General features: G+C 43.8%; 1 protein-coding gene across 2 annotated transcripts in view; it reads right to left on the reverse strand.

Moving 5' to 3' along the window:
* STK32B (serine/threonine kinase 32B) overlaps positions 1-24,557 on the reverse strand; it is a 271,486-nt gene extending 246,929 nt beyond the window's left edge. For both annotated transcript variants that reach the window (XM_074991720.1, XM_074991721.1), the window contains exon 1: positions 24,482-24,557. In XM_074991720.1, coding sequence (XP_074847821.1) covers positions 24,482-24,557 — 76 coding nt within the window. The remainder of the gene's footprint in view (positions 1-24,481) is intronic.
* Between the last annotated feature and the right edge of the window lie 395 nt (positions 24,558-24,952).

Here is a 24,952-nt window from a genome sequence, read left to right on the forward strand (position 1 = left end):
GCTACAGTGCTTACATGCACAAGCACAGAAGAAGAATAGCCAGATATATGCCATTATGTATTCAGCAGCCATAATGGACTCCTGAAGATGAACTAATATATACAGGAGAAACATGACAAGTACTTAAAAATTAGATTAAGGGCCATCAAATGTTATGTTAGATGGAATAATAGTCTCTATCGCTCTATTTATAGAGTGCATTAGCAAAGTGAGATAAACTGAGTATAAAACAACAAGCTTTTGTTGACAGAACATTAAAAGCAGCTGTATCCTGAGGCAAGCAGAGTACAAGACTGGGTTCCTAAATTAAGTTTGGAAAATGACACCAGTATATATTCATTTGATTAGGAAGATGGGCAGGGCACGGTAGTTAGGAAAATGGTAGGTATTTGGAGAGAAGGATAACAGCAGTTTCAAGGGTGATCTTTTGTTCACTCGTGCTACATTTTTCCATCATTGCGTTTCAGAGCTTTGCAGTTAAACTGAAAACATTTCAATTCTTTAAGCTTAATGAGTGTTTTAAGTCAAATTAACCTGCTGTTTCTCATTATTGAGCTCATCATTCTCTTAATTTTTTTCTTATCTACCATCTGTTTGGACTGAGAAAGATCTGAAAGACCTTCCGAGGTCCCTTCCAGTTCTAGCAGATGTGTGTATATGTGTGAAAGCTGATACCCAGATTCAAGAAAAAAGGGAAAGTATAGTTCTGTTAATATTTATTTGAATTTAAAAATAAATTTTAGTTTGTCTATATTTGTGAACTAGCAGTGTTCATAAAAGGTAATTTCCATTTTCATGGAAATTCAGACATCTTAGTATTTGGTTTTGCTCCAACATGTGATAAAACATTGAAACATCAAAAATGTTTGCAGAATGACATTTTCAGAAGCTATCAATTTTGAAATATATAAAAAAACCATTTTAGGACTGAACTGAAAAGTTGATGGGGAGGTTGCACTGAAATTTGACATTTTGAAATATCAAAAATAACTGAGCAAAAATTGAAATGTCCATCCCACAAGAAATTCTGAAAATTAACAGAAAGAAGTCATGTGGCACCTTATAGACTAACAGATATTTTGGAGCATAAGCTTTCATGGGCAAAGACCTGCTTCATCAGATGCATGAGTGGCGGGATGGTTTCAGAGGGGTATTTAAAGAGTGGGGTCCCAGTAAGAGGGAGGACCAGAGCTGACAAGGTCTATTCAGCAAGGTGGAAATGGCCCTGTATCAACAGTACTTATCAAAAGAGGGAAAAAACATGGATTAAACAGAGACTGGGAGTGGCTCACAGTTTACAAAGGCAGTTTCTCTGCTCTGGGTGCTAATATCTCCCCATTAGACTCTGACAAAGGCTCACATCCCCATGTCCGATCTGACTTGTTTTTTCCTCTTTTCATAAGTACTGTTGATACTGGGCCATTTCCACCATGCTGATTAGACCTTGTCAGCTCTGGCCCTCACTCTTGCTGGGACTCCACTCTTTAAATACCCCTCTGAAACCACTCCCCCACTCATGCATCTGATGAAGCCAGTCTTTGCCCACGGAAGCTTATGCTCCAAAATATCTGTTAGTCTATAAGGTGCCACAAGACTTCTTGTTGGTCTCAAAGCTACAGACTAACACAGCTACCTCTCTGATAGATGATTTGGGTTGATCAGTATAATCAAATATACTGCTACTACAATACTACTACAGAACAGCGTCCATAAAGCTCAGAAAGCATCACTTTCTTCTGAGAGAATCAAACTTTTCACTAGATCACTAAAGAACACTGAATCTGATCCTTCAATTGTCTTATAATGCATGTCAGTAATAAACTTTATTTTTAAATGGCCTACTAGCAGTCCTTTTGACTGACATGAAAATCTAGCAAAGGCTACATACACTCCAACCTGCCTCAATGTTACTTGGAAAAATTAGGAATAACAACAGATATCATGTGTCGGTGTGATTTAAATTAACATAGTCTAAGGTGGAACTGCTGGTATTTAAATGCAAAGTTGTGTGAAAGATAAAGTCCTAATGAGACTTATCAACATTTATCAAAACTTATCACGAGTTTCATCATAATAGGCTTTAAATCTTTCAACATTTTCCAAAAAGGAAACTCAAATATAGCTGGAAAACTTGGACAGAAAGCACAAGGAATGAACAGTATGCTCCAGCTGCAGTAAGCCAGCTAATCAATAAGATAGCAGTGGACAGTGTGTACTAAAAGGGATGGAAATATGCAGAACAGAATGTGTTCACCTGAGACAAAAGTTACTCTTAATAATGTAACTGCTGTGAGCTGAGCTACAGGACCACACCTGGGGAAGAATATGTTCTACTTGTTATTACTTGGGCCAAATCCAAGTACTGATCTATAGCCCACACACAAGCAAGGTAAAATCTTAAAGTTTTTTGGATTTAGCTTTTGAGTTCAGCAGTTGTTGAAACAGCACAATAAGAGAAGTGATAAGAGGAATCTGAAATAACTGTCAATAGTTATTACTATTTCAGAGAGGAAGAAAGGAAATATAGGTTAGTATAAATTTCCAAATGAGAATATAACGTAAACCAAAAAGGGACCAATGAGTTCAAAAAGGCATGGATGTATAAGTGAGTTAATGGGTGCTGTTTGTAACCCTGAGTCCTCAGACCCTGGAGCATTTATCTTGTATAACCCTCTTTTCATGAAGCCTCCATCCAATTCAACTAATTTGGAGCAATCTCTGTCGGATACCTTAGGGGGATTACTTCCTTGTTAGCCCCTAGAGGGTCTTCCTACAGGAAGATTGATCAAGTGAGTGCTGCATGCAGTTCTTTAGAAAGGGGATCACGCTTAGGCTGCATCTACATCGGCAGCTTCTGTCAACACAACTGGGGTTTTTTCGACTAAACTTGCCGAAAGCCTACATGGTTAAAGTGCTCTGTTGAGAGCTGTCAACAAAACTCAGCTGTTCAGCCAGGAGCATTATACCTTTCTTCAATCATGTATAACACCTCTGTTCACAGTGTTTTGTCAACAGAATGTCCGTGCAGACACTTAACAGGGAGGGCTTCTGGTTCCTTGGGTAGCTCTGTTTGTAGGGCGTCTGGTCAGCCATTCTACCAAGAGAGGGCAGGGCCGTCTGGCTGCTCTCTGGCAAAAGAGAGGCTTGTTCTTTCAATCTGCTTCTGTGTGTGGATGCTATCCGTCAACAGAGGTATTGCTGAGGTTCCTCTGTCGACAGAGGCTGCGTGTGTAGATGTGACCTTAACGTACAGGTGCTTGCTAAGAAGAGTAAAAGGAAATAAATTGGTTTGGATGGCCCACATTGTCCTTTTCTAGAAGCCACGAGCAACCATGGAATCATTGAATAACACTGCAATTAGTGACCATGTACTTTAAATACCATGTGATCAGCAGGTAAGAATCTGGTCATTTCAGCTGTTAAAAATACAGCAGCATTGTGAGTTTGTTCTCAAGATTGAAAATTACACCTCATAAATCTATGAGTAGTCACTAAAATTAGTTACAAGTATAGTAATCCAACCATACACCTATACAATAGTAGAACATAATGCACACAGAAGCCGCATCTACACTAGCTAATACATTCAAAATTTTCAGCCCTCTTGCAGAAGAAAGCACAGAGCATCTACACGTAAAGCACACGCTTTTGAAAGGAAATCGAAGGAATGCGCCACAGCTTTCAAAATCGCTCTTCCTAACTTGTAATAGGAAGATCTCCCCCTTTCAAAAAGGCCTTTTGAAAGAAAACATGTGTAGATGCTCCATGACCCACTCTTTCAAAAGAGCGGATCCTCCATGGTGCCAGCCAGCCAGGATGTGGATACTTGCTGGCCCACGGCTGCGGGGCTCTACGGTCCATGCATCTAGCAGCCCTTAAGCTGCACAGACCCAGAAACCCCATGGCAGGAAGCTGACAGTGTGCTGAGAACAGCCATCACACACACTTCACCAGCACGCCCCAGAGGGAACTCCTTAATGAGACAGCCAGGTATGGCCAGCAGCCAGCCCCTGGAGGAGCCCCAGGACTCACAGGGGAACAGCCAGGCTCCAAAAAAGCAAGCCCCCTCCTGGACAGAGCCACAGTTTAGGGACCTCCTGGGCTTCTGGCAGGAGGAGGAGGTCCTCAAAGAGATGGGAACCAAGGGCCACAACATGGCTGTGTTCACCCAGCTGGCAGATGGACTGGTCTCCCAGGGACACCCTGGCCACACTCCTGCCCCTTCTACAGGGCACAACAGAGCCTCCTGGGGCCCAGGACAGCTCTTCCCCACCTCTATCCTAGACAGCACTGCCAATGAGCCCCACCCCACAGACCAGGAGGAGCTGGGATCCCCAGCCAGCCCCACCATACCAGGCATGGATCCAGCCACCAAGTGGTTCAGCAACAAGGGGGAGCTGGTGGTCAGCCTCCACTCCTGGTCCTCCAGCTGCACCTCAGCCATCTGGGCATCCCCAGACCTTGGTGGTGGACCCTCTGGTAAGTACCTGACGGGGCACACACCCTGGGTGACTGCGTGTGGGCATCACAGCTGCCAGAGGGCCACCCACATGCCCAGCAGACCTGGGCTGGATGCAGTCCAGATGGCCGTGGCCCTCAGGATGCCATAACAGCCACCAGTGACACTCAGCACCTTCTCCCATGGACAGCACTGCAGGCTGCTCACACAGAGTGTAGGGTGGGTGGGGCCTGACCTCACAAGGGGGCCACCCCCATCGAGGCATGGACCACGTCAGCCTCTGTGACCCCCTGGGCCACCCTGCCATCAGATGGAGAACAGGGGGCTGCTCCCCTCCGGGGGAGCAGGGGTCATAGGCCAGAGGTATGGGTTTAGGACTCAAAAGCTGTCCCTATCTTCCTTTCCATTCACACTTCTGAGCTGTCAGAGGGCAAGAGATCTTTGCCCTATCCATGGTCCCAGACAGCCCAATGGAGGTGGGAGACAGCGACTGGGCAGCCCCCCCTCCCCCCCTGCAATGGCACCAGGGCAGACCCGCACCAGGAGGGCCCAGTGGCGAAGCGCAGAGGACATCCTCCATTCTGCCTCCATCCATCACGAGGTGGAGGTTGCAGAATGGCGCTTCCGCCTGGACCAGGCGGAGTCAAACTGGTAGCGGGTGGTCTGGGGGGAAAACTAATGGGGACCCTCCAGGATGTGGCGGGCATTTTCAGGAGCTCCGGGCCCCGCTGTCCCCTTCAGCTGCCCCTCCAGCTGCCCCTCCTGCCAAGCCCCCTGCCAAGCCACCTGCTGTGGCCAAGCCCCCTGCCAAAGCCCCTCGACAATCCTATCTCCCTATCACCACTGCCCCATTCCAGCCCCACCAGGGACAGGAGGGGATCCTGTGGCTGATGGGGCTCAAGGCCCCCCACCCCTGCCTTACAGTCGGGCCCCTCCAGGCAAGGTGCTCCCATGTGCCCCACCCCAGTGTAAATAGTTCACCCGTCTTCCCCACTGCATATAATTATATTCCCAGTTGTTTATATTGACACATTGTTGGTTAACATAATATAGTTTATTTAGTGTTAATAACCATGTGCCGTGTGCTCAAGGGGTGACGGGAAGAGGGGAGTGTGCGGGGTGGCTTGCTTTGGGCAACCAGGTAGGTGGTTAGCGGGCCCCCTGAGCAAAGTGCTCACAGAGGGTCTCCCAGATGCAGACCCCGTGCTGGTGGGCCTAAGAGCTAAGGGAGACACCTTGCCCTTTCTCTTGACAATATTGTGCAAGGTGAAGCAGGTGCCCACCACTTGGGGGACATTATGCAGTCCCACCTCCAGGCATTCCAGGAGACACCATCACTGGCCCTTCAAATGCCTGAAAGCTCACTCGACCATGTTTTGGGCATTGTTGAGCCAAGAGTTGAAGAGCTCCTGGCTGGGGTTGGGATGGCCTGTGTAGGGCCACATGAGCCAGGGCTGGAGGGGATAGGTGGCATCTGCTACCATGAACAGGGGCATGATGGCATCCCCGAGCATGCACTCCCTCTAGGGGATGAAGGTCCCTGCCTCCATGTGGCAGCACAGGCTGGAGTTTCTAAACACCTGTGCATTGTGTGTGTGGCCTGCCCAGCCTACTAGACATCCTGGAACCAACCCCTGCTCTCCACCAGGGCCTGGAGCACACGGAGTGGTATCCCTTTCTGTTTATATACTGGCCCCCACTGTGTTCCAGGGTGCAGATCGGAATACGGGTCCCATCCAGGATGCTGCAAAGCTGCGGATGGCCACATCCAGGCCCTTCACATGGATGACACTCTTCAGGAGCATGGCATTGATGGCTCAAACCACCGGCATGGGATGGAGGGCATGTGCACTCATGAGGGTGTGACAGGGCTTGCCTGGCTCCCTGCTCCCATGCCACTCCCACCTCCCACCCCCTATGCCCCCAGCCAGGTGAACACAGCCACGTTGGTCCCCATCTTTTTGAGGACCTCCTTCTCCTGCCAGAGGCCCTGGAGGTTCCTAAGCTCTGGCTCTGTCCAGGAGGGGGCTTGATTTTTTGGAGCCTGGCTGGTCCCCTGCGAGCCCTAGGAATGCTCAGATGGGGGTCCACTGCAACCCCTGGAGCTCCTCCAGGGGCTGGCTGCTGGCCATACCTGGCTGTCTCATTAGGGGGTTCTCCCTGGGGCATGCTGGTGCAGTGCATGTGATGGCTGTTCTCAGCATACTGTCAGCTTCCTGCTATGGGGTTTCTGGGTCCGTGCAGCTTTAAGGGCTGCTAGATGCATGGACCACAGAGCCCCATAGCTGTGGGCCAGCAAGTATCCACATCCTGGCTGGCTGGCACCATGGAGGACCTGCTCTTTTGAAAGAGTGGGTCACGGAGCATCTACATACATTTTCTTTTGAAAGGCCCTTTTGAAAGGGGGGAGCTCTTCCTACTACAAGTTAGGAAGACCAATTTTGAAAGCTGCGTCTTTGAAAGCTGTGGCCCGCCATCTCCCCAAACCCTTCTGGCCCCTGGTCCCCGAGGATCGCCCTTTCCCAGGAGCCCTCTCCCCCAGTGGCCGTGTGACCCAGGCATGGACTACCTCCATGAGGACAGCCCTGATGGTCGCCTTGCCCACCCTAAACTGGTGGCCAATGGAGTGCTAACTATCTGGGGTGGCCAGCTGCCACACAGCTATGGTAACGCTCTTTTCGACAGGGAGGGTTGGCTGCATCTGTGTGTCCTTATGTCTCCAGGCAAGAGCGAGCCACTGGCAGAGCTCCAGGAAGGTCTGTCTCCTCTTCCTAAAATTCTGGAGCCACCTGGTGTCATCCCACTCCCCCATCACCAGATGCTCCCACCTGTTGGAGCTACTGGGGTGGCTCCAGAGTCAGCGGGACACCTGGCAGGAGCATCGGCGAGGTCCCAGGTCCAGAGGTTCCACAGCCATTGATGTGGGAGGTCCCTAGTAGAAGGTGAAGGGTGGCTGCCAGTGCCATGGACAGCAGGGTGAGCATGCCATTGGCAAGGGCCAGAAAGGGATACAGCTACTGCTGTTGGTCCATCTGGCCTTGGTCATTCGTCTGGTGCCTGCACTCGGCCTGCAGGGCTCATGGCAGCTCTGCAGGCCTCAGCCTGTGCAGGGTGAAGGTGTTGGGGAGGGGACCTTTAAGGGAGCGGCTAGCTGCGGGCCCAGAGGGGCTTGTCCACCATGCAACCCCATCCACGGTGTTTCCTGGCCCTGGATCAGAGGCGCCAGCCACTGCTCATGTGTGGATGCTCCATTTTGAAAGGCAATCTTTCGAACTGTGAATTTCGAAACAGTGCCTTTTGAATTCGCACTGTAGTGTAGATATAGCCAGAGTGTACACTTGTCCTGCAATTTAAAGCCCAAGGTTATTCCATGTCAGCTGACGTGGGTGTGGAAAAAGGGGCTCAGCTTCAGCCCAACCCCAAACTTCTACACTGCAATTAAAGACACTTCACCCAAGCAAACTGACACGGGACAGCTGTGTAGACATAACCACAGTTTACTACATCAAAATTCAGTAGATTAGTTTACGGGTTGTTGGTACTGATCTCATTGGTGTTTTTACATTCAAAATAATATACAATTTAGGTAATTCATCTTATGCTGTAAAAAGGCTATTTTTATATGGACAACTTGTTTTAGTGGTAAGTAATTGGAAAGTAAGTTACATTCTGAATGATTCTGGCACATGGCCTTTCATAAAGTAGTAATTTATAAAATTCCATATTGAACACTCATAAGTCAGTGAATTTCATTTTTAATATCAATTAAAGTTTAATTAAAGATCCTTTTTCCTGCTACTGAGAACTGCTCTGTTTTGATACAGGACAGTTTTAGTTCAAAAAAGCTATTAACCCAGAATCAAGGTTGGAAACATCAGAAGTCATTGGAGAACAATGGAATCAATGTATAAGACCTTATCACAGACAAATAATAGCAAGCAAGCCTTTGTGAGTCTATGTAAGGTTTGTAACCCTTTTGAAGGGTAAAGTGACATTGAAACCAAGTGTAAAAGTTTCAGACTTTCTGTCCAAAATTTAAAATATCCGAAAGACCTTTCATAACAAAATATAGCATTGCTTCAAGATACACGCATTCAACATGTGCGCATCTCGCTTTTACTCCCACCACATCTCAGTTTGGGGCATGGGCACTTAGCATCTTTACTTTCAAACCCCCACCATTTTGGGTGTATGCTTGCTGCCTTCTTGAGCCTTCACCCACAATTCCTCCTCTCCCTTGGGTAGCATATAGAACAGGGGAAGACTTACAGTCAGTTCTCTTTAGTAGAAGTTGCCTCCCCTGTTGCTGCTGAGACATGTTCCTTGGGGAAATGGTCTATCTGCCTCCCACCCCAAATAGGGCTGCTAAAGCTGCCATTATCCTGGTTTTCTTGGCAGTACATTATGAGTGGGACTCTCTGGCCCAGTAATGTTGCAGTCTTTCTGCTGTTTCTGCTTTAGTATGAGGTTTGTAAATGTGGTCACAGGATCAAAAAGAGGGGGCAATTCCAGCACATGGTGATTAGGGCACTCACATGGGACATGCAAGATGAAGGGGGTTGAACCTGGCTGAAGTTCCCTGAACCACCATTCTACACCCGAGAAGCTTCTTTCAATGCCTGTTTTGTCAAAACTGATGCATTCCCACCAAAAAAAAGGTTCCAGTTTCAGTAATCAGCATTCTTCTGATGAAAGAAAATTTTGCCAGAAAAAAAAAACTGACTAGTTTATAATTATATATATTGGGGACTGAGCTGAAAAAATACATCCCTGAAACATGTTCCTTAGAAAAACAGGTTGCCAAAACTATTAAGAGAAAATTAATTGATAAAATACAGGACTCAAAAAGTCTGGATTTCATTCCTGGCTTTACAACAGACTTCTTATGTGACAATTTTCTAGCTCATTAGAGGGGCTCTTTTACATACTTTGCCTTATCTAATTCTTGACACTCCCCCCTTCTGCCCCTCTGCTCTCTGATTTGCTCACCTTGATAATAATTTTTCTAATTTGTCAACCTTGATTACTATTTTTGGTTCTCTGTGCTTTAAATATTGAGTCTGTTCTGGTATGGCTATGGTCTGAATAAGTGAGTCAGTCTCACAAAAGCTCATCAGCTAATAAATTACTCTGTTAGTTTCTAAAGGGGGGAATAGCTCAGTGGCTTGAGCATTGGCTTACTAAACCCAGGGTTGTGAGCTCAATCATTGAGGAAGCTATTTAGGGGGTCTGGGGCAAAATAGATTAAAAAAGGAAAAAAATCTGTCAGGGAGGGTGTTTGGCCCTGCCAAGAGGGCAGGGGACTGGACTCAATAACCAGCCAAGGCCCCTTCTAGTTCATTGAGATGTGTTTTTTTAAAAGTGCTACTGGACTGCTTTTTTGTTTTGATAGTGACTGGGTGTGTTTGAGAGCTACTGTGTGTGTGTCAGAAACTCTGTGTGTGTTTGTCACAGAGACAAGGTGTGACACAGACTGGGTATGTGACACAGAGCCTAGGTGTGTGACAGAGTGTGGGCATGGACGTGTGACACAAAGTGCATGTGCTGACTGCAGCTGAGGAACTTTCTGAGAGATGCCCATGCACTGTCTCTTTAAGATGGGGAAAGCTCTTCTACTTTGTTGCCTCCTTCCTCCCCTGCTCTGCAGAGATGGGGTATATAGAAAGAGGAGGAGGAATGTGAGGGAGGTGGAGCAGGAGGTGACTGCTGGAGAAGTCTTAGAAACAGTGCACCGCCTTTTTAAGAGACTCAGTCACTCACCATTTATATTTCAGTCTGGAGCAGCTCCGCTGTGTGTCCCCCTTTCTGTGACCCCTGCTCTGCAGAGATGGGGTATAGCAGCAGAGGAGTGCCCTGATATCAGCGCTCCTCTCTCTCCCCACACACAGGTAGCAGGAGGGTCCTGAGAGCAGCTCAGTTGCAAGAGGGAGCAAGGTGGGGGTGGGGGCCAAGTGAAGGCTTGCTGCTGGCTGTAAGTATACACACTCCACTGATCAGCTGGGTTGGATGGATCGAAAGCTTGGGCCAGCCAGATCTGGCCCAAAGCTGGTTTCTCCCACCCCACAGTAGTGGTATCTACAAGCAGTCCTTATACATCTCCTCTGGATCAAGGCTTATAGCAATTCTCTCCCTTCCCCTCCCTCCGCCTCCCCGCAGCCCCACAAACAAACCATTCCATGGCCAGTGGTGCCCCATGGTCAGGTGGTGGCTGCTAGGACCCTCAGGCTACGTCTACACGTGAAGCCTACATCGAAGTAGCCTATTTTGATGTGGCAACATCGAAATAGGCTACTTCGATGAATAACGTCTACACGTCCTCCAGGGCTGGCAACGTCGATGTTCAACATTGACGTTGCGCAGCACCACATCGAAATAGGCGCTGCGAGGGAACGTCTACACGCCAAAGTAGCACACATCGAAATAAGGGTGCCAGGCACAGCTGCAGACAGGGTCACAGGGCGGACTCAACAGCCAGCCGCTCCCTTAAAGGGCCCCTCCCAGACACAGTTGCACTAAACAACACAAGATCCACAGAGCCGACAACTGGTTGCAGACCCTGTGCATGCAGCATGGATCCCCAGCTGCAGCAGCAGCAGCCAGAAGCCCTGGGCTAAGGGCTGCTGCACACGGTGACCATAGAGCCCCGCACGGGCTGGAGAGAGAGCGTCTCTCAACCCCTCAGCTGATGGCTGCCATGGCGGACCCCGCTATTTCGAAGTTGCGGGAAGCGCAACGACTACACAGTCCCTACTTCGACGTTGAACGTCGAAGTAGGGCGCTATTCCCATCCCCTCATGGGGTTAGCGGCTTCGACGTCTCACCGCCTAACGTCGATGTTAAATCGAAATAGCGCCCAACACGTGTAGCCGTGACAGGCGCTATTTCGAAGTTAGTGCCGCTACTTCGAAGTAGCGTGCACGTGTAGACACGGCTTCACTGTGCAGAAGATTGTTGCATAGAAGGTTTTCTTAAGGGTATATTACTTTTTTGTTGATGTCCCCACTGGCCACTGCAAAGGCCAAATTGTGCAACTACCTTGGCTGTCTCCTTTCTAATGTACAGAGCCTCAGAGCTGACATCCACATCCAGAGGGCCACCTCCAAGCTTGGAGCTGAGGAGTAATTTCCCCCAGTTCCTTAACACTATTAATAATGCAGCTCATGTAGTAAACTGAGATAAAAAGATGTAAAGGGGGACAGATTGTCCTCTCATTTGCACTTTTTATTTACATCAACCTAGGCACTGCTCACTTCGAAGTAGGCGGGGTCCTTTCAAAAAGGAGCCCCGTCTGGACGAGCCGCGTCAATTTCGAAGTGCTGCGGCCGCCCGCATGCTAATGAGGCGCTGAATATGTATTTCAGCACTTCATTAGTAAACTTCAAAATGGCCATTTGCATGGCCATTTCAAAGTTTTGGGCTAGTGTAGACACGGCCTATGAGATGAATGTGTTTAGCAAGATTTCCATTGCAAGAATATTATCTGCAGGCAGAAAGCAGGGCCAAAGCATCCGACATAAGTGAATCTCATCTATGAACCTTATTCTAGCAGAAAAAGTTCCACAAACTTTTCGTCAGTGACAATGGGTTACTTGTTATTGAATTGTCTAATTGTTAATGAAAATTAGATCTACTCTAATACCATAGTGGACCATTTTAATCTGATTTCCATCTTCTCCACTGTGACTGATTTCACCAGATGCTCTGATAAGCCCTCTATCTCATAAACACAATCTAGTCCATAAATGGCTATAAAGTTCTATTTAAAAATATTGAATAGTAACAGAGAAAGCTGTGATAGTCTATATACTATCAAAACAAAAAAGCAGTAAAGTAGCACTTTAAAGACTAACAAAATAATTTATTAGGTGAGCTTTTGTGGGACAGACCCACTTCTTCAGACCATAACCATACCAGAAAAGACTCAATATTTAAGGCACAGAGAACCAAAAATAGTAATCAAGGTTGACAAATCAGAAAAAAAATTATCAAGGTGAGCAAATCAGAGAATAGAGAGGCGGGGGTGGGGGGTAAGTCTTGACTTTGGGATCAATTGAGTTTATGATTTCCACAATTCAGTCTGCCATTTAGGACCAAAATCTTTTGAAAGTATCTTGCATGTTTGCATTATTATAAAATCCAAGCCTGACTCCTGAGCCACATTTTACTCAAGATCCCCAAACCACTACCTTGACCTCCCGCCCCCTGCCCCTCTACTCTCTGATTTGCTCACGTTGATAATTTTTTTCTGATTTGTCAAACCTGATTACTGTTTTTGGTTCTCTGTGCTTTAAATATTGAGTCTGTTCTGGTATGGCTATGGTCTGAAGAAGTGGGTCTGTCCCACGAAAGCTCACCTATTAAATTATTTTGTTAGTCTTTAAAGTGATACTTTGCTGCTTTTTTGTTTAAAAATATGTTCAGTTTTAGATATAGGCAAATAAAAGATCTAAACTTTTTCAAGATTCACTATGTGTACATGGTGAGGGAGTGGAATTCAGATTAGAACCACACATCAGAATGCACCCTTACAGTTTTGGCTCCAGTTCACATCCAAAGTTAAAGAGCTGCTATTTTCTGGTTCCAGTAAGGATGCCTATCATTCAACTTTGGGATCAATTGAGTTCATGATTTCCACAATTCAGTCTGCCATTTGGGATCAAAATCTTTTGAAACTATCTTGCAAGTTTTCATTATTATAAAATCCAAGCCTGACTCCTGAGCCATATTTCACTCAAGGTCCCCAAACCACTACCTTGGCCTATCTTCTTTTGTAAAGATATTCAATGGTCACAGCCATAATCAATATACTTAAGACTCAGAGGGCTATTTATAATATGGAGTTGAGATCTGATGAAAATTTTGCATCCTGCTTACATCCATCTCCAACAGGACAGTTGTGTAGTTACCTATTTAAAGATAGCATTGGTATCTTTGGTCCTAATTAAGCAGGTAAATAACTAAGTCACTGAAGAAAGTACATAGAGTCACTATCCTTAAAATGCACAAGTTCGGACTTTGATCGATTTGTCTCACTATTTCCCAATCTTTCCTCTCCTTTCATTTAGGGAATACCTCAAATGCTGATAGAAAACTATTTTCAGATGACTAGTGACATCTTAGTCATACTGAATAGCACCAAAGTGGTTACAGAGAAGTTGATGAGACCAGTGATGATGCAAGAGTTAGCAAATATGAGTAAGGATACAGGAAGTTGATCCATATAGCTATAGATACGGAACTAAGACAACAGGAAGTGAAATAAGCTAGATTTGAAGTAAACCTGATGTAGAATGACACAGGAGAAGTGAGCCAAAAAAGGAGCCACAAGAATGTGCACTGTTGATCAATAAAGATTAATATCTAGAACACCGATTCTCCTTTTAATTACAAAAGTTATTAGATGCACAGCACAGAGAGCAGTTCACAGAAGATAAAACTGTTCACTGCAGCATGGGGGATAGACTAAAATTTGAAGCACACATACAGTTTTAAGTATCAGAGGGTTAGACGTGTTAGTCTGTATCTTCGAAAACGACGAGAAGTCCTGTGGCACCTTAGAGACTAAGTTGCATCTCATGAAGCAGGTCTTTGCCCACGAAAGCTTATGCTCCAAAATATCTGTCAATAAGGTGCCACAGGATTTTTTGTTGTTCTCGAACATACCGTTATAGTAAACCCACTCAGTCAGTTACGTATAACCTTGGTAATAGAATGTCAAGCACAAGAGGTTTAATTACAAATATTCAATAAATAGGGGCTCAATCCTGCAGTCCTTCACATGAATGTGTATTGACACCAGTGGGAGTATTGAACATGCAAGAGCTCAAATACATATATCATGTGTATATGGTTTATATTCATGGGACCTAGGGTAAATTCTTGACCCCATTTGAAATCAATCTCATTGACTTCCAGGGTGGAGGGAGCAAGGATTTCATGCTGGATTGCAGCCATATTGAGATTCCACACTCTGAGTTGATATTAATAAAAGTACGGGAAAGTGTCATTGCTACAGCGTCTTGTTTATAGCACTATCATGAAACTGTAGCATGACTTCAACTATTCCCATATTGACTGGGCACATGTGACCCCATGACAAGAAGCAGGGATAAAATTTTTAGCTATCATTAATTACTGCTTCTTGGAGCAGGTAGCCCTGGGACCCACAAGAGGAGATGTATTTTTGATTTAGTCCAAACAGAGATATGGTCTCAAAGGTGAATATAGCTAAACCACTCAGTGGTAGCAGTCATAATGTAATTGAACTGAACATCTTTGTAGGAGACAAAATATCAAAGAAAATGACCACAGTAGCATTTAACTTCACAAACAAAAACAACAGAAAAAATGAGGAAGCTAGTTAAATGGGAATTAAAAGACTCAACCACAAGTGTGAAATGCCTACATGCTAAAAGGAAGCTGATTTAAAACCCCATCACAGAGGCTAAAAATACATGTATACCCCAAATAATAAAAAACTAAGAGGACCAAAAATATGTAACCATGGCTAACCTGAATAAAAATAAATGATCAGAAGCAAAAAGACATCCTTTCAAAATGGGAAGTCAAATCATAGGGGAAAAAACAGAATGGAGTATAAATTCTGGTGAATCACGTGCAATAAAAGAAGGCCAGACATAATATGAATATCAACAAGAAAAGCAGCAAAAAATGTTAAGTACATCAGAAACAGGAAGACCACCAAACAAGTCATGGGGTCACTGAATGACCAAGGTTCTAAAGGAGCATTCAAGGAACACAAGGCAATTGCCAAGAAGCTCAATGAGTTCTTTGTATCAGCCTTCACTGCAGAAGATCTGAGGGCAAAAATCATGACACTCTTACTTGATTTTTTTTCAGCATTTGAGGCAAAACTACTCTTAGAATCAATTGGGCAAGAAAGAGTGAGTAAACCAATCATCTTCAGCATTTTGCCTTCATTTTGAAGAACTAGAATAACAATGAGGAAGTAAACAGCAACTGAAAATAGTAATTTAGCTGACAAGAATGAGCTACAAGGTGTGGATTTGCGTCAGTTAACCAAATTACTGTGCAAATTTGATAGAAAGTAATTACAATAACCATATTAATATAGACATAGGAGGGAAAGTATCACAAATAGATAAACATACATGCCGTACCTACACTAGCAAGTTCTTTGAAATATTTTTCAAAAGAAGGGGGCTCTTTCAAAATGTCCAGCCAAGTGTCTACACACAAAAAGTATTCTTTCGAAATTAATTTCAAAAGAATACAGCACCCGTTCAAAAGTGCTCTTCCACTCGTGGGCTGTGTCTACACTAGCAAGTTTTTTCGAAAGAAGGGGGCTCTTTCAAACGGTCCCACGGAGCATCTACACACAAAAAGAGTTCTTCAAAAAGTAAATTGAAAGACTGAAATGCTCCTTTCAAAAGCATTCTTCCATTCCCGTTTCAGGAAGAACACATTCTTTCAAAAGCTTCTTTCAAAAGAAAACATGTGTAGATGATCTTCAGGGCCTTTCTTTCAAAAGAGCAGTCCTCCTGACACCTGATTTTTCAGTCCCTGGCCTGTTCTTTCAAAAGAGTGAGGCTGTGTGGATGCTCTCATTTGAAAGAGTGGATCACTCCTTTGATCTGTTTTTTTGTGTGTGGAAGTTCTTTTGGAAGAGAGCTTTTGGGAAGACTTCTTTTGAAAGATCACTGTAGTGTAGACATGGCTACAGTGTATTTCAAGAATATGGGTTTCATAAAAGAAAATGCTTAAGAGGCTCATTACTTATAACAGAACAAATAAAGCTCAAACCTTAGTACTGGTGGGAACCTCCAGTACATGTTTTGTAATTAGACTGTAGAGGGTAAGATTTAAGAAGAAAATGACTGGGAATTAATTAATAATAAACTAAACTAAATTCTTCATAGTCTGCTAAGTAAGTATATAAAATAGGGTATGATATTCATGAAGTATTTTGAAATTTTTATGTTTAGAATAAAGCAGTGTGAGAGAGATAACAGAAAATGTAGACAGAGTGGAACAGGTTTTGATTATAGATAGAATAGTTCTTCAGTTATAGTTACAGAAGAAATGTAAGAAAATGATAAAAACTGACACATAAACCAAAAACGAGTGAAATTAAATAGTCCCCAGGACCATTTCTTTGGAATATGCTCAAAATAAAGGTGTTAGAAAAAGTTTATGAAACATCAAAGAATTCCAGATTGGGAAGGGCAGCATATATAACCTTCTGCTGAATACCTGAATTGGTGGTATAAGAAAACAGGTGCATCAAATTGGTTATCAACATTTCCCACAAACCTGAAAGCAGCAGTTGCATAGACAAAAAATAAGATTATCCAAGCATTTTACAGATCCTCGGTTACTCATTTGTATTGGTGGATTTATTTATGGAGATGTTTATCTTGGCACTCTTTGCCAATGTCCTGCTGCCTTACATCATTAAAATTCAATGTTAACACATACCAGAACGGTGTCTGCTTTTTCTGCAACAGTTGGCTCGTATTTGACTCATATTTAGCTTGTGATCCACTATGAACACAGACCCTTTTTCACAGTATTCCTTCCTAGGCAGTTATTTCCCATTTTGTATGTGTGCAATTCACAATTCCTTCCTAAGAGGAGTACTTTGCACTTGTTCTTATTGAATTTCATTCTGTTTACTTCAGACCATTTCTCCAGTTTGTCTAGGTCACTTTTATTTCTAAGTCTAACCTCCAAAGCACTTGCAACCCCTTCCAGCCTGGTATTACCCACAAACTTCATAAATGTTCTCTCTGCCATTATCTAAATCATTAATGAAGACATTGAACAGAACCAGACACAGAACTCATTCCTAACAGACCTCACCTGATATACTCTTCCAACTTGACTGTAGACCACTGATAACTATTCCCGAGGAATGTTTTTTCAACCAGTTATGCACCCACCTTGTAGTAGCTCCATCTAGGTTGTATCTCCCTAGTTTGTTTACGAGATCATGTGAGACAGTAACAAAGGCCTTACTAATGTCAAAATATACCACATCTACCACTTTCTCCTTATCCATACAGCTTTTAGATCATCCAAGAAAGCTATTATGTTAGTTTGACGTAGTCCTATTTACAATACAAGAGAGTTACAGTTAGGACAAACATAAAGAGAACTAGAAAAGGTTGTTACTTCTCGACAGACTTATAACCTGCATGTACAAAATAGAGGTAAAAGAGGAGAGTGCTGGGCTAATGGCTGAGTTTCTGGGAAAATGCAAGTCTTTCAGAGCAATGTGACTGAGAATCAGTTTGTGGATTCAAAAAAATTAGTATTGAAGGCCATTTCAAGCATAGAAAACATAAAAAAGCTATAAAGAGGACAGTGGCAGAGGGAAACACACAGATGTGTGAGGTTCAACATCGTTGATACCATCAAATGACATGGCAGGAAACAATAAAGAACACTTCACCATCACGTGAAAGCCACAGGCGAGCATTGACTGTCTAATGGTGACCAGTATATATCAGCAATTTTTCCTGGCTTGATGAAGTCCTGCAAACAGACAATGGTCTACACTTTTTTTTGTTTTTGCCAGATGCCTGCAAAGCAAAAATGGAAGGAAAACGTTGACAGTATGAAAAACTAACAAATCAACCTGCACAACTACCTCTTGCTTACTGATCAGGATAATAATAGGATGATTATTTTGCTGGCCATTTCTGATGATAAAATTTTGGGAATTTTAGGAGCTGGCAACAAATTTCTTTCTCCAGTTTAAAGATATTAAACTGGAACAGAACCTTACCACTTTGTGTGCTGAAATGGCAGAGGAAAATGAAAAGGAAACTATTGAATATCGGCAAATTCAAGCGCATTGTTACCTTTGCAATATCAAAACCCAAAACCTAATGTAGTTCATATAACTATAATCTGATCTGAATCAGCCCTAATTTGGTTCTAGCTTTGGCAAAGCAACTGAAAATCAATTAAAACACCACTTTGTTCCATAATAAAAAAGGTTTGGCTTCTCCTCTCACCTATACCTAATGTAGCAACAGCAAATGTAGAGCATATACCAAATACTTTGTGAGTGTGAAGTAATTTCCTGGTGCTGAGTGGCTACATAAGCTATGTCTGCACTAGACACAGGAGTCGACCACCAATATGCAATTTTAGCTACACCAATTACGTAAAATCAACTTATTGGTGCTCGACTTTGATGTCTGTCTACACAGAGGAAGGTTGACAGGACTCTTTCCCTTGTCAATCTTCCTTATTCTTTGCCTCTCGTGAGGAGTTCCATGGTCGACTTTGACCCTGGAATGTGTTGTTTCATGCACGTGCAGAAAGAAACCCCAGCAGATCAACCCTGACCAGGTTGATCTTCCGCGGTAGTGTGGCTCTGACATTAGATGGACATTGAAATTGACATTATCCTTAGAAGTAGTTAATGTTCTAGAGACTAAATTCCATGCAGGAAGATGGCTTTGTCCTTCTTTATAGGAAGGGGAGGATGAAATCAATACACATTAGCTTATTCTGCTTGGAGAGCAACTAATCTGCATTTATTAAATGTGCACAACTCTAACAGGAGTCAGTGGGGTTTCAGCCTAAAAACACAGTGGCAGATCATTGCCCCAAGATTAACTTAAAGAATGATGGGACTCGGGGCCCCTACTGTGGAGGTGTGGAAGGGGAGGAGCTCTGGGGCTAACTTCTCCCGAAAGGGTATCCATCTACTACCCCTGCCCCATGACCTGCAAACACATATACCTGTGCCTATCCGCACACTGTGTGTGGTCCAACTAAAGGCAATGACTTACAGTGCACAATATTTTCAATGGGCCTGAAAGCCAGCAGCTGATTATGCTGCGCAAACCTTATGAAATTTCACGCCCCCCCAGGCAGTCTGTCCCCCACTTTGCACATTCTGGGTTATACAGTCTACAAGTTTGCCACTTTTACCTCTTTCCTACTAACTTTACCTCAGTCTTCTTGCAGTTAAGTTTGAACTAGCCTTTTCTTCCAGGGTCCAATTTCCACCTTTTCTCGCTTATACTGACTTCACTTGTAAGCGCCTTAAAGTGACCATCTTTTTGTTCTGTTTTTGTACAGCTCCTACCATGGTAAAATTTTGGTCTTCCAATGGGGCCACTAAGCACTATGATAATACAAATAATGAAACTGCTACTTAGGGTTGATACATAAATTAAAAAGATAATTTCATGAATCAACATAGCCACAAGGGGAAAAAATGTAATGGTTTTCATACCTTTGTATTTTATCTCTGCGGTAGCTTCAGAGCGAGCACAGGTGGTAAAGTTTTCAAAAACCTACATTTTATTCATTTTAAAAAAACATACAAAGAAAAACTGCTTTGGAACAATTGTGTAGATCAGAAAGTTTTTTAATCCCTGTCCAAAGACAAATGCTAGTGGTGAGTCAGAATATTCTTCAGTCCAAAGGAGAAAATAAAGTGGAATGTACCACCCAGAGTTTGAACTACAGAGACAAAATACATTTCAGAACTATGGGTGATCCTCATTCTGATTTTCTTACTTTCATCTGGAGCTATTATCATTTATCTTGTCCATACTGTATGGAGGCACACACATAATTTATTTTATTGACTCGTTTTACTGAAACTGTTCTTTTAAAGTTATGGATTCACATGAAAGATCCCTCTAAAATACAAATTTTTGGCCCTAAGGTTTCTTTGCAGCTGTTATGTGGATCTTTCAGACATTGTCAATTATAGTCATGTGGCATCAGGCTGATAGCTATCAGATCACTGGCAAGAAGTTAGACACTGCATAGCCTGTTTTGCATTGGATTCATTAGGATATTTACCTACTGCTGTAAACTGGCACCAAGTGCAACCTTTCATGGCAGTTTTGACTGTTCACTTTTAAATGCCTCCAGCTTCTGCTGAAGCTCAGTCATTATTTACCACCCTTAACTGCCTCAAATCCATGCTAATCCAGGAATTTTTATCCATTAAAATCGCATGATATACTGTATGCATTCATCACAACCTGCTAGTCTGGCGAGCTACCCACTTAATTGTCAGCTTCAAAATCCTCTTTTAAAATAAGGGTCTTTTCCAAGGAGGACATGCAAGTCAGAAAAAAAACAAAGTTTAACGAAGTCTGAAAACTAGTAGACAAGATTCCCATGAGAAGAAAAGTCAAAGGGAAAAAGGAATTCAGGACTGATGGCAGTTTCTCAAAGAGACAATATTGAAGACACGACAGCAAGCTATCCCAAAGAGATGGAAAGACACGAAGAATAGAAAGAGGCCAATACGGCTGCATTGGTAGCTTTCTCACTGACATGAAAAATCCAAAAGGAATCCAAATAGAAACATGGACAAAGCTCAGGCTGAGTACAAAACAGTGCAAGCATGTAGGGATACAATCAAAAAAGCTAAATGAGGTATGCCTCACAAAAGGCAATCAGAGGAGCTTCTATAAATACTTTTGGTGCAAGACAAAGGTGAAGGAAACTGTAGGTCCACTACTCAGTGCAGAAGCACAGCTAACCATGCCAGAAACGTTATTTTGCTTTAGTCTTCACTAAAAAGGTTAATTCTGACTAGATATTTAACACAATATCAACAACAAGAGGGAAGGAACATAAGCCGAGACAGAGAAACAACAGGTTAAACGATATTTACACAAATTATCTGTTTCAAGTCAGCGGAGCCTGCAGACAGCTAGTGAAGGAACTAGCTGAAGGAATCTAAGGGTACATCTACTGTGCAGGGAAAATCAACCCTGCCATGGTGGATCTTCCAGAGTTGACTTTAGTAAACCTAGAGGGGATGTGCTTAATTGAATTAACAGGGTGGCCCCATTAACCGTGGTACTTCTGCCCCCCTCTTACGAGTAAAGGAAGTCTTCCATCTACCTCCCTTAGTGGAGATGGTGTGGAAGCCCAAATTAAGGTGTGTTGACTTTAGCTACGTAATTAATGTAGCTGCAATTGCATACCTTAGTTGGTCCTTCCCCTGTAGCACAGACCTGCCCTCAGAGCCCCTGGTGTTTATCTTCAAGAACTCATAAAAGATGGATAAGGCATCTTCAGGACTGAAGAAAGGTAAATGTAGTACTTGTCTTTAAAAGGGGCACAAAGACAATGCAAGGAATTATAGAGCAGGTAGCCTAAATTGAATACCAAAACAAATTATTTAACAACCATATTTTAAGCACCTAGAGTACATTAGAATTATAAGTAATAACTAATGCGGATTTGACAAGAATAAATCATGCCAAATTAACTTAACTTCCTTTCTTAACAAGGCTGCTGGCTAGTGGATAAGGGGAAATAGTAGATATGGTTACCTTAAGTAAGACTTTTGACATAGTCCTACATGACACTTTCATAAGCAAACTATGGAAATGAAATTACCATAAGTCAGGTGCACAACTCATTGAAAAAGTGTTTTCAAAGACCAATCATAAATGGTTTGCTTTCAAACTAGGAGGGCCTGTCCTGTGAGGCTCCATGGCGATCTGTTCTGAATCTCGTTCAATTCAGTATTTACTTCAGTGGCTTGGAGGCATCCCACACAGTAACTTTTGGAAGGCTAAGCCATTACTATCCCAAACACAGACACAAGCGGAGATAATTTTGAATGAGTAAACTCTACTATTGAACTAGACCTGGGAATGGAGCCTTACAACCACGCTCAATTCTCCTTTATGGTGCCTGAATTGTCTAGCATTTACCAGGCATTAGAGTGCTGCCTGTCGTCTCCATGCACTTTCTCAGTGACCCAGACAGAAGGCTTTAGGTGTAAAGGAGCCATTAGTTGTTTAAATTAGTTTAAATTATCAGAGTTATGGTACAAGATAATTTCATGCCTAGATTTTTATAACACATCCATCACTATTATGTGTGAGTGCCATATGACATGGATTTCTTTATTTTCCTGCCACACGGAGAAGCCAGCAGCACCATGTCCAATATATTACATCATTTGATTCCAATCAGACTCTTAAATATGCATATACAAGTCCCATTCATTTTGATTACACTTGTATTAACAAGTGTTGCTATTATCAGGCTAAAATAACCCGTCTCCACAAATGAAGCTACTCTCAGTTGCTACTTTCTCTTCATACTGGCTTTGGTTACACTACCGGTTTTGCACAAACACTCACAAATATTTAATGGATGATTCGTTTAGTCTAATTACTAGCAACTGCACAACAGAAATAGTTTTCTGTAGGAAAAGGACAAAGTAGCATGATGTTTTTTCACATGAATTCACAGATAAAATGCATTGATTTGCCCTGATGCCTGGGGCTACATCTTCACTGCAAAAAGTGGTGTGCTACACTGAAGCTGCTAACTTGAGAATAGCCCTCTGAATAGAAAATCCTGGTAAAGACAAATCACAGGCACTTTTTACACTGCTGTAGCCATTTGAGGTCAACCCTACACCTTCCACCTGGGATCTGTCTTGTCTTGCTGTTTAAACATAAAAATCGATTTGTGCCATGTTTCCACTGGAAGTTCACATCAAAAGCGCACAGACCTCTTTTGCAGTGAAGACAAAGCCTCACTGATCCTTGGTCAATTACTGAATTTTGTCCCCATGATGAATAATCAAAGATATCAGTCCACAAATCATAGTCAGCTATTAAATATCACTCAGGTATTTTGTAAAATTAATGGGCTCTTATTATGATCCCTCACTTCAGTGCATTTCTATTAAATCTCTATGGTAAAGTACAAAGTGACAGTTCGGTTTTGCATCTGAAATAAGAATTGATTTTTTCCTAATTTCTCTAAACTGATAAAATAAAAAAATGCCTTAAATGTCTTCAGAAGATCATGTTACTGGAGCATTTTGAAAGAAGTATTACAAACACATTACAAATATTTGGAAACAAGCGCAATGTAATTTGTTGTGCCATGAGATCCCTTGAATGAAATCTATATCCTTTATTGAATTTAGAACTATTGGGAAATGAACATGTTCAAAATTCAGTCTGATTTCTCCACGCATTCAAAAATAGATAGCAGACATATACCTAACATCAAAACCATTGCCAGTGATGGTACACAATGCCTGTTTTTAAATTATGTCATCAATTCTCTTCTACTTCAAAAAGTGGAGGTGCATGAAGTCAAACAGTCTCAAAATGTTAATAAAATATTGCTTTAAGAGAAATATCATACATTTAATATACATTATACATAAACATATATATCATGTATATTATACATATACTTATATAATATACACTATAGAGAACTATCATAAAATTATATGGTTAATATAAAGGCTTCTACTAGTACATAGTACTTCGTTAAATATAGACTACAAGAAGTGTACTGTAGTACTATCTATGAGAGAATGAACTCTCCAAGTAACAGCAGACTCAAAGTTTCAAAAAGTAGGGAAAATGTATAATATTGATGAGCCCATGCATCGTCATTTAAAATCGAGAATAGCGCTAATGCAAAGAGTCAGCTGGGCAGGAAAATAGGAAGAAATTCCCCTCCAATCACGATGTGAACTTCATTTATGAACATACGCAATTACATGTGGTGTGAATCCAGGAGGACAGTGTGAAACTGAGCAATTAACTACAATACCTGTGAACGGTGACTACTGCCTACAGATGGGTTAGACAGCATATATTCCGCTTTTTTACTTCATCACTGGGGATATTTAGGAGCAGGTTAGACAGACATTTCTAGGGGTGGTCCAGAAGGCGTTTGGTCCTGCAGTGAGGGCAGGGCCGGACTCCGTGACCTCTCCGGGTCCCTTCCAGTTCCAGCTCTCTATGAGCCTCCCAGGATTCCAGCCCCACGAGACGGGACCCGGGCTGGCAGTGGAGGTTACGGGCGAGCAGGAGAGTGATCTCCAGCCCCCTGACCCGCTGCGGGCGGCTGACCCGGCTTGAGCCGTAAGGGTTTAACCCTGTCCGTGGCAGCTGGGGTGGGGAGGGGAGGGGAGGGAAACAGCCCCAGGCGGCTGCCGGGCCCGCGGCGATGGACGGGCGCGCGGGAGGCCGGGACAATGGACAGCTCCTCACTTACCATCTTCGCTCTCGTCAAACACGGGAGTTTTGTGGGAGTGGTTGCCGCCCATATTACTCCGCAGCCTCTTCCACATGCCCCGCCGCGAGCTCCCCGGCGCCAGCGGCCAGCATCCCAGGCGGGCCCGGCCGCACGGAGGCACCGGCCCAGCGGTGGGGAGTTGGCCCCCACTTCCCCGCCAGGCGCCTCCCGGTCTCCCGCCGGCTCGGGACCTAGCGGGGAGAGCCCGCGTGCCCGGCCATGCTCTCACGCCTGCCGCCGCCGCCGCCGCTCGGCGCCCGGGGCTCCCTTCCGATCGCCGCTCCGAGGGGCGCCTCGCGGGGGCTGGGGATCATCCTGCGAAATGGGAGTGATCCATCCGCCTGTGACGGGAGCCGCTGCCGCTCCCTGCCGCCCGGCGCCTAGCAGCCAGCCGGGCGGGGCGGGGCGGGGCGGGGCGGGGGAGGGGGTCCTGCTGCGGCCGCCTTTGGT

Source organism: Carettochelys insculpta, chromosome 4 (genome assembly GCF_033958435.1).
Source record: "Carettochelys insculpta isolate YL-2023 chromosome 4, ASM3395843v1, whole genome shotgun sequence".
Classification (NCBI taxonomy): domain Eukaryota; kingdom Metazoa; phylum Chordata; order Testudines; family Carettochelyidae; genus Carettochelys; species Carettochelys insculpta.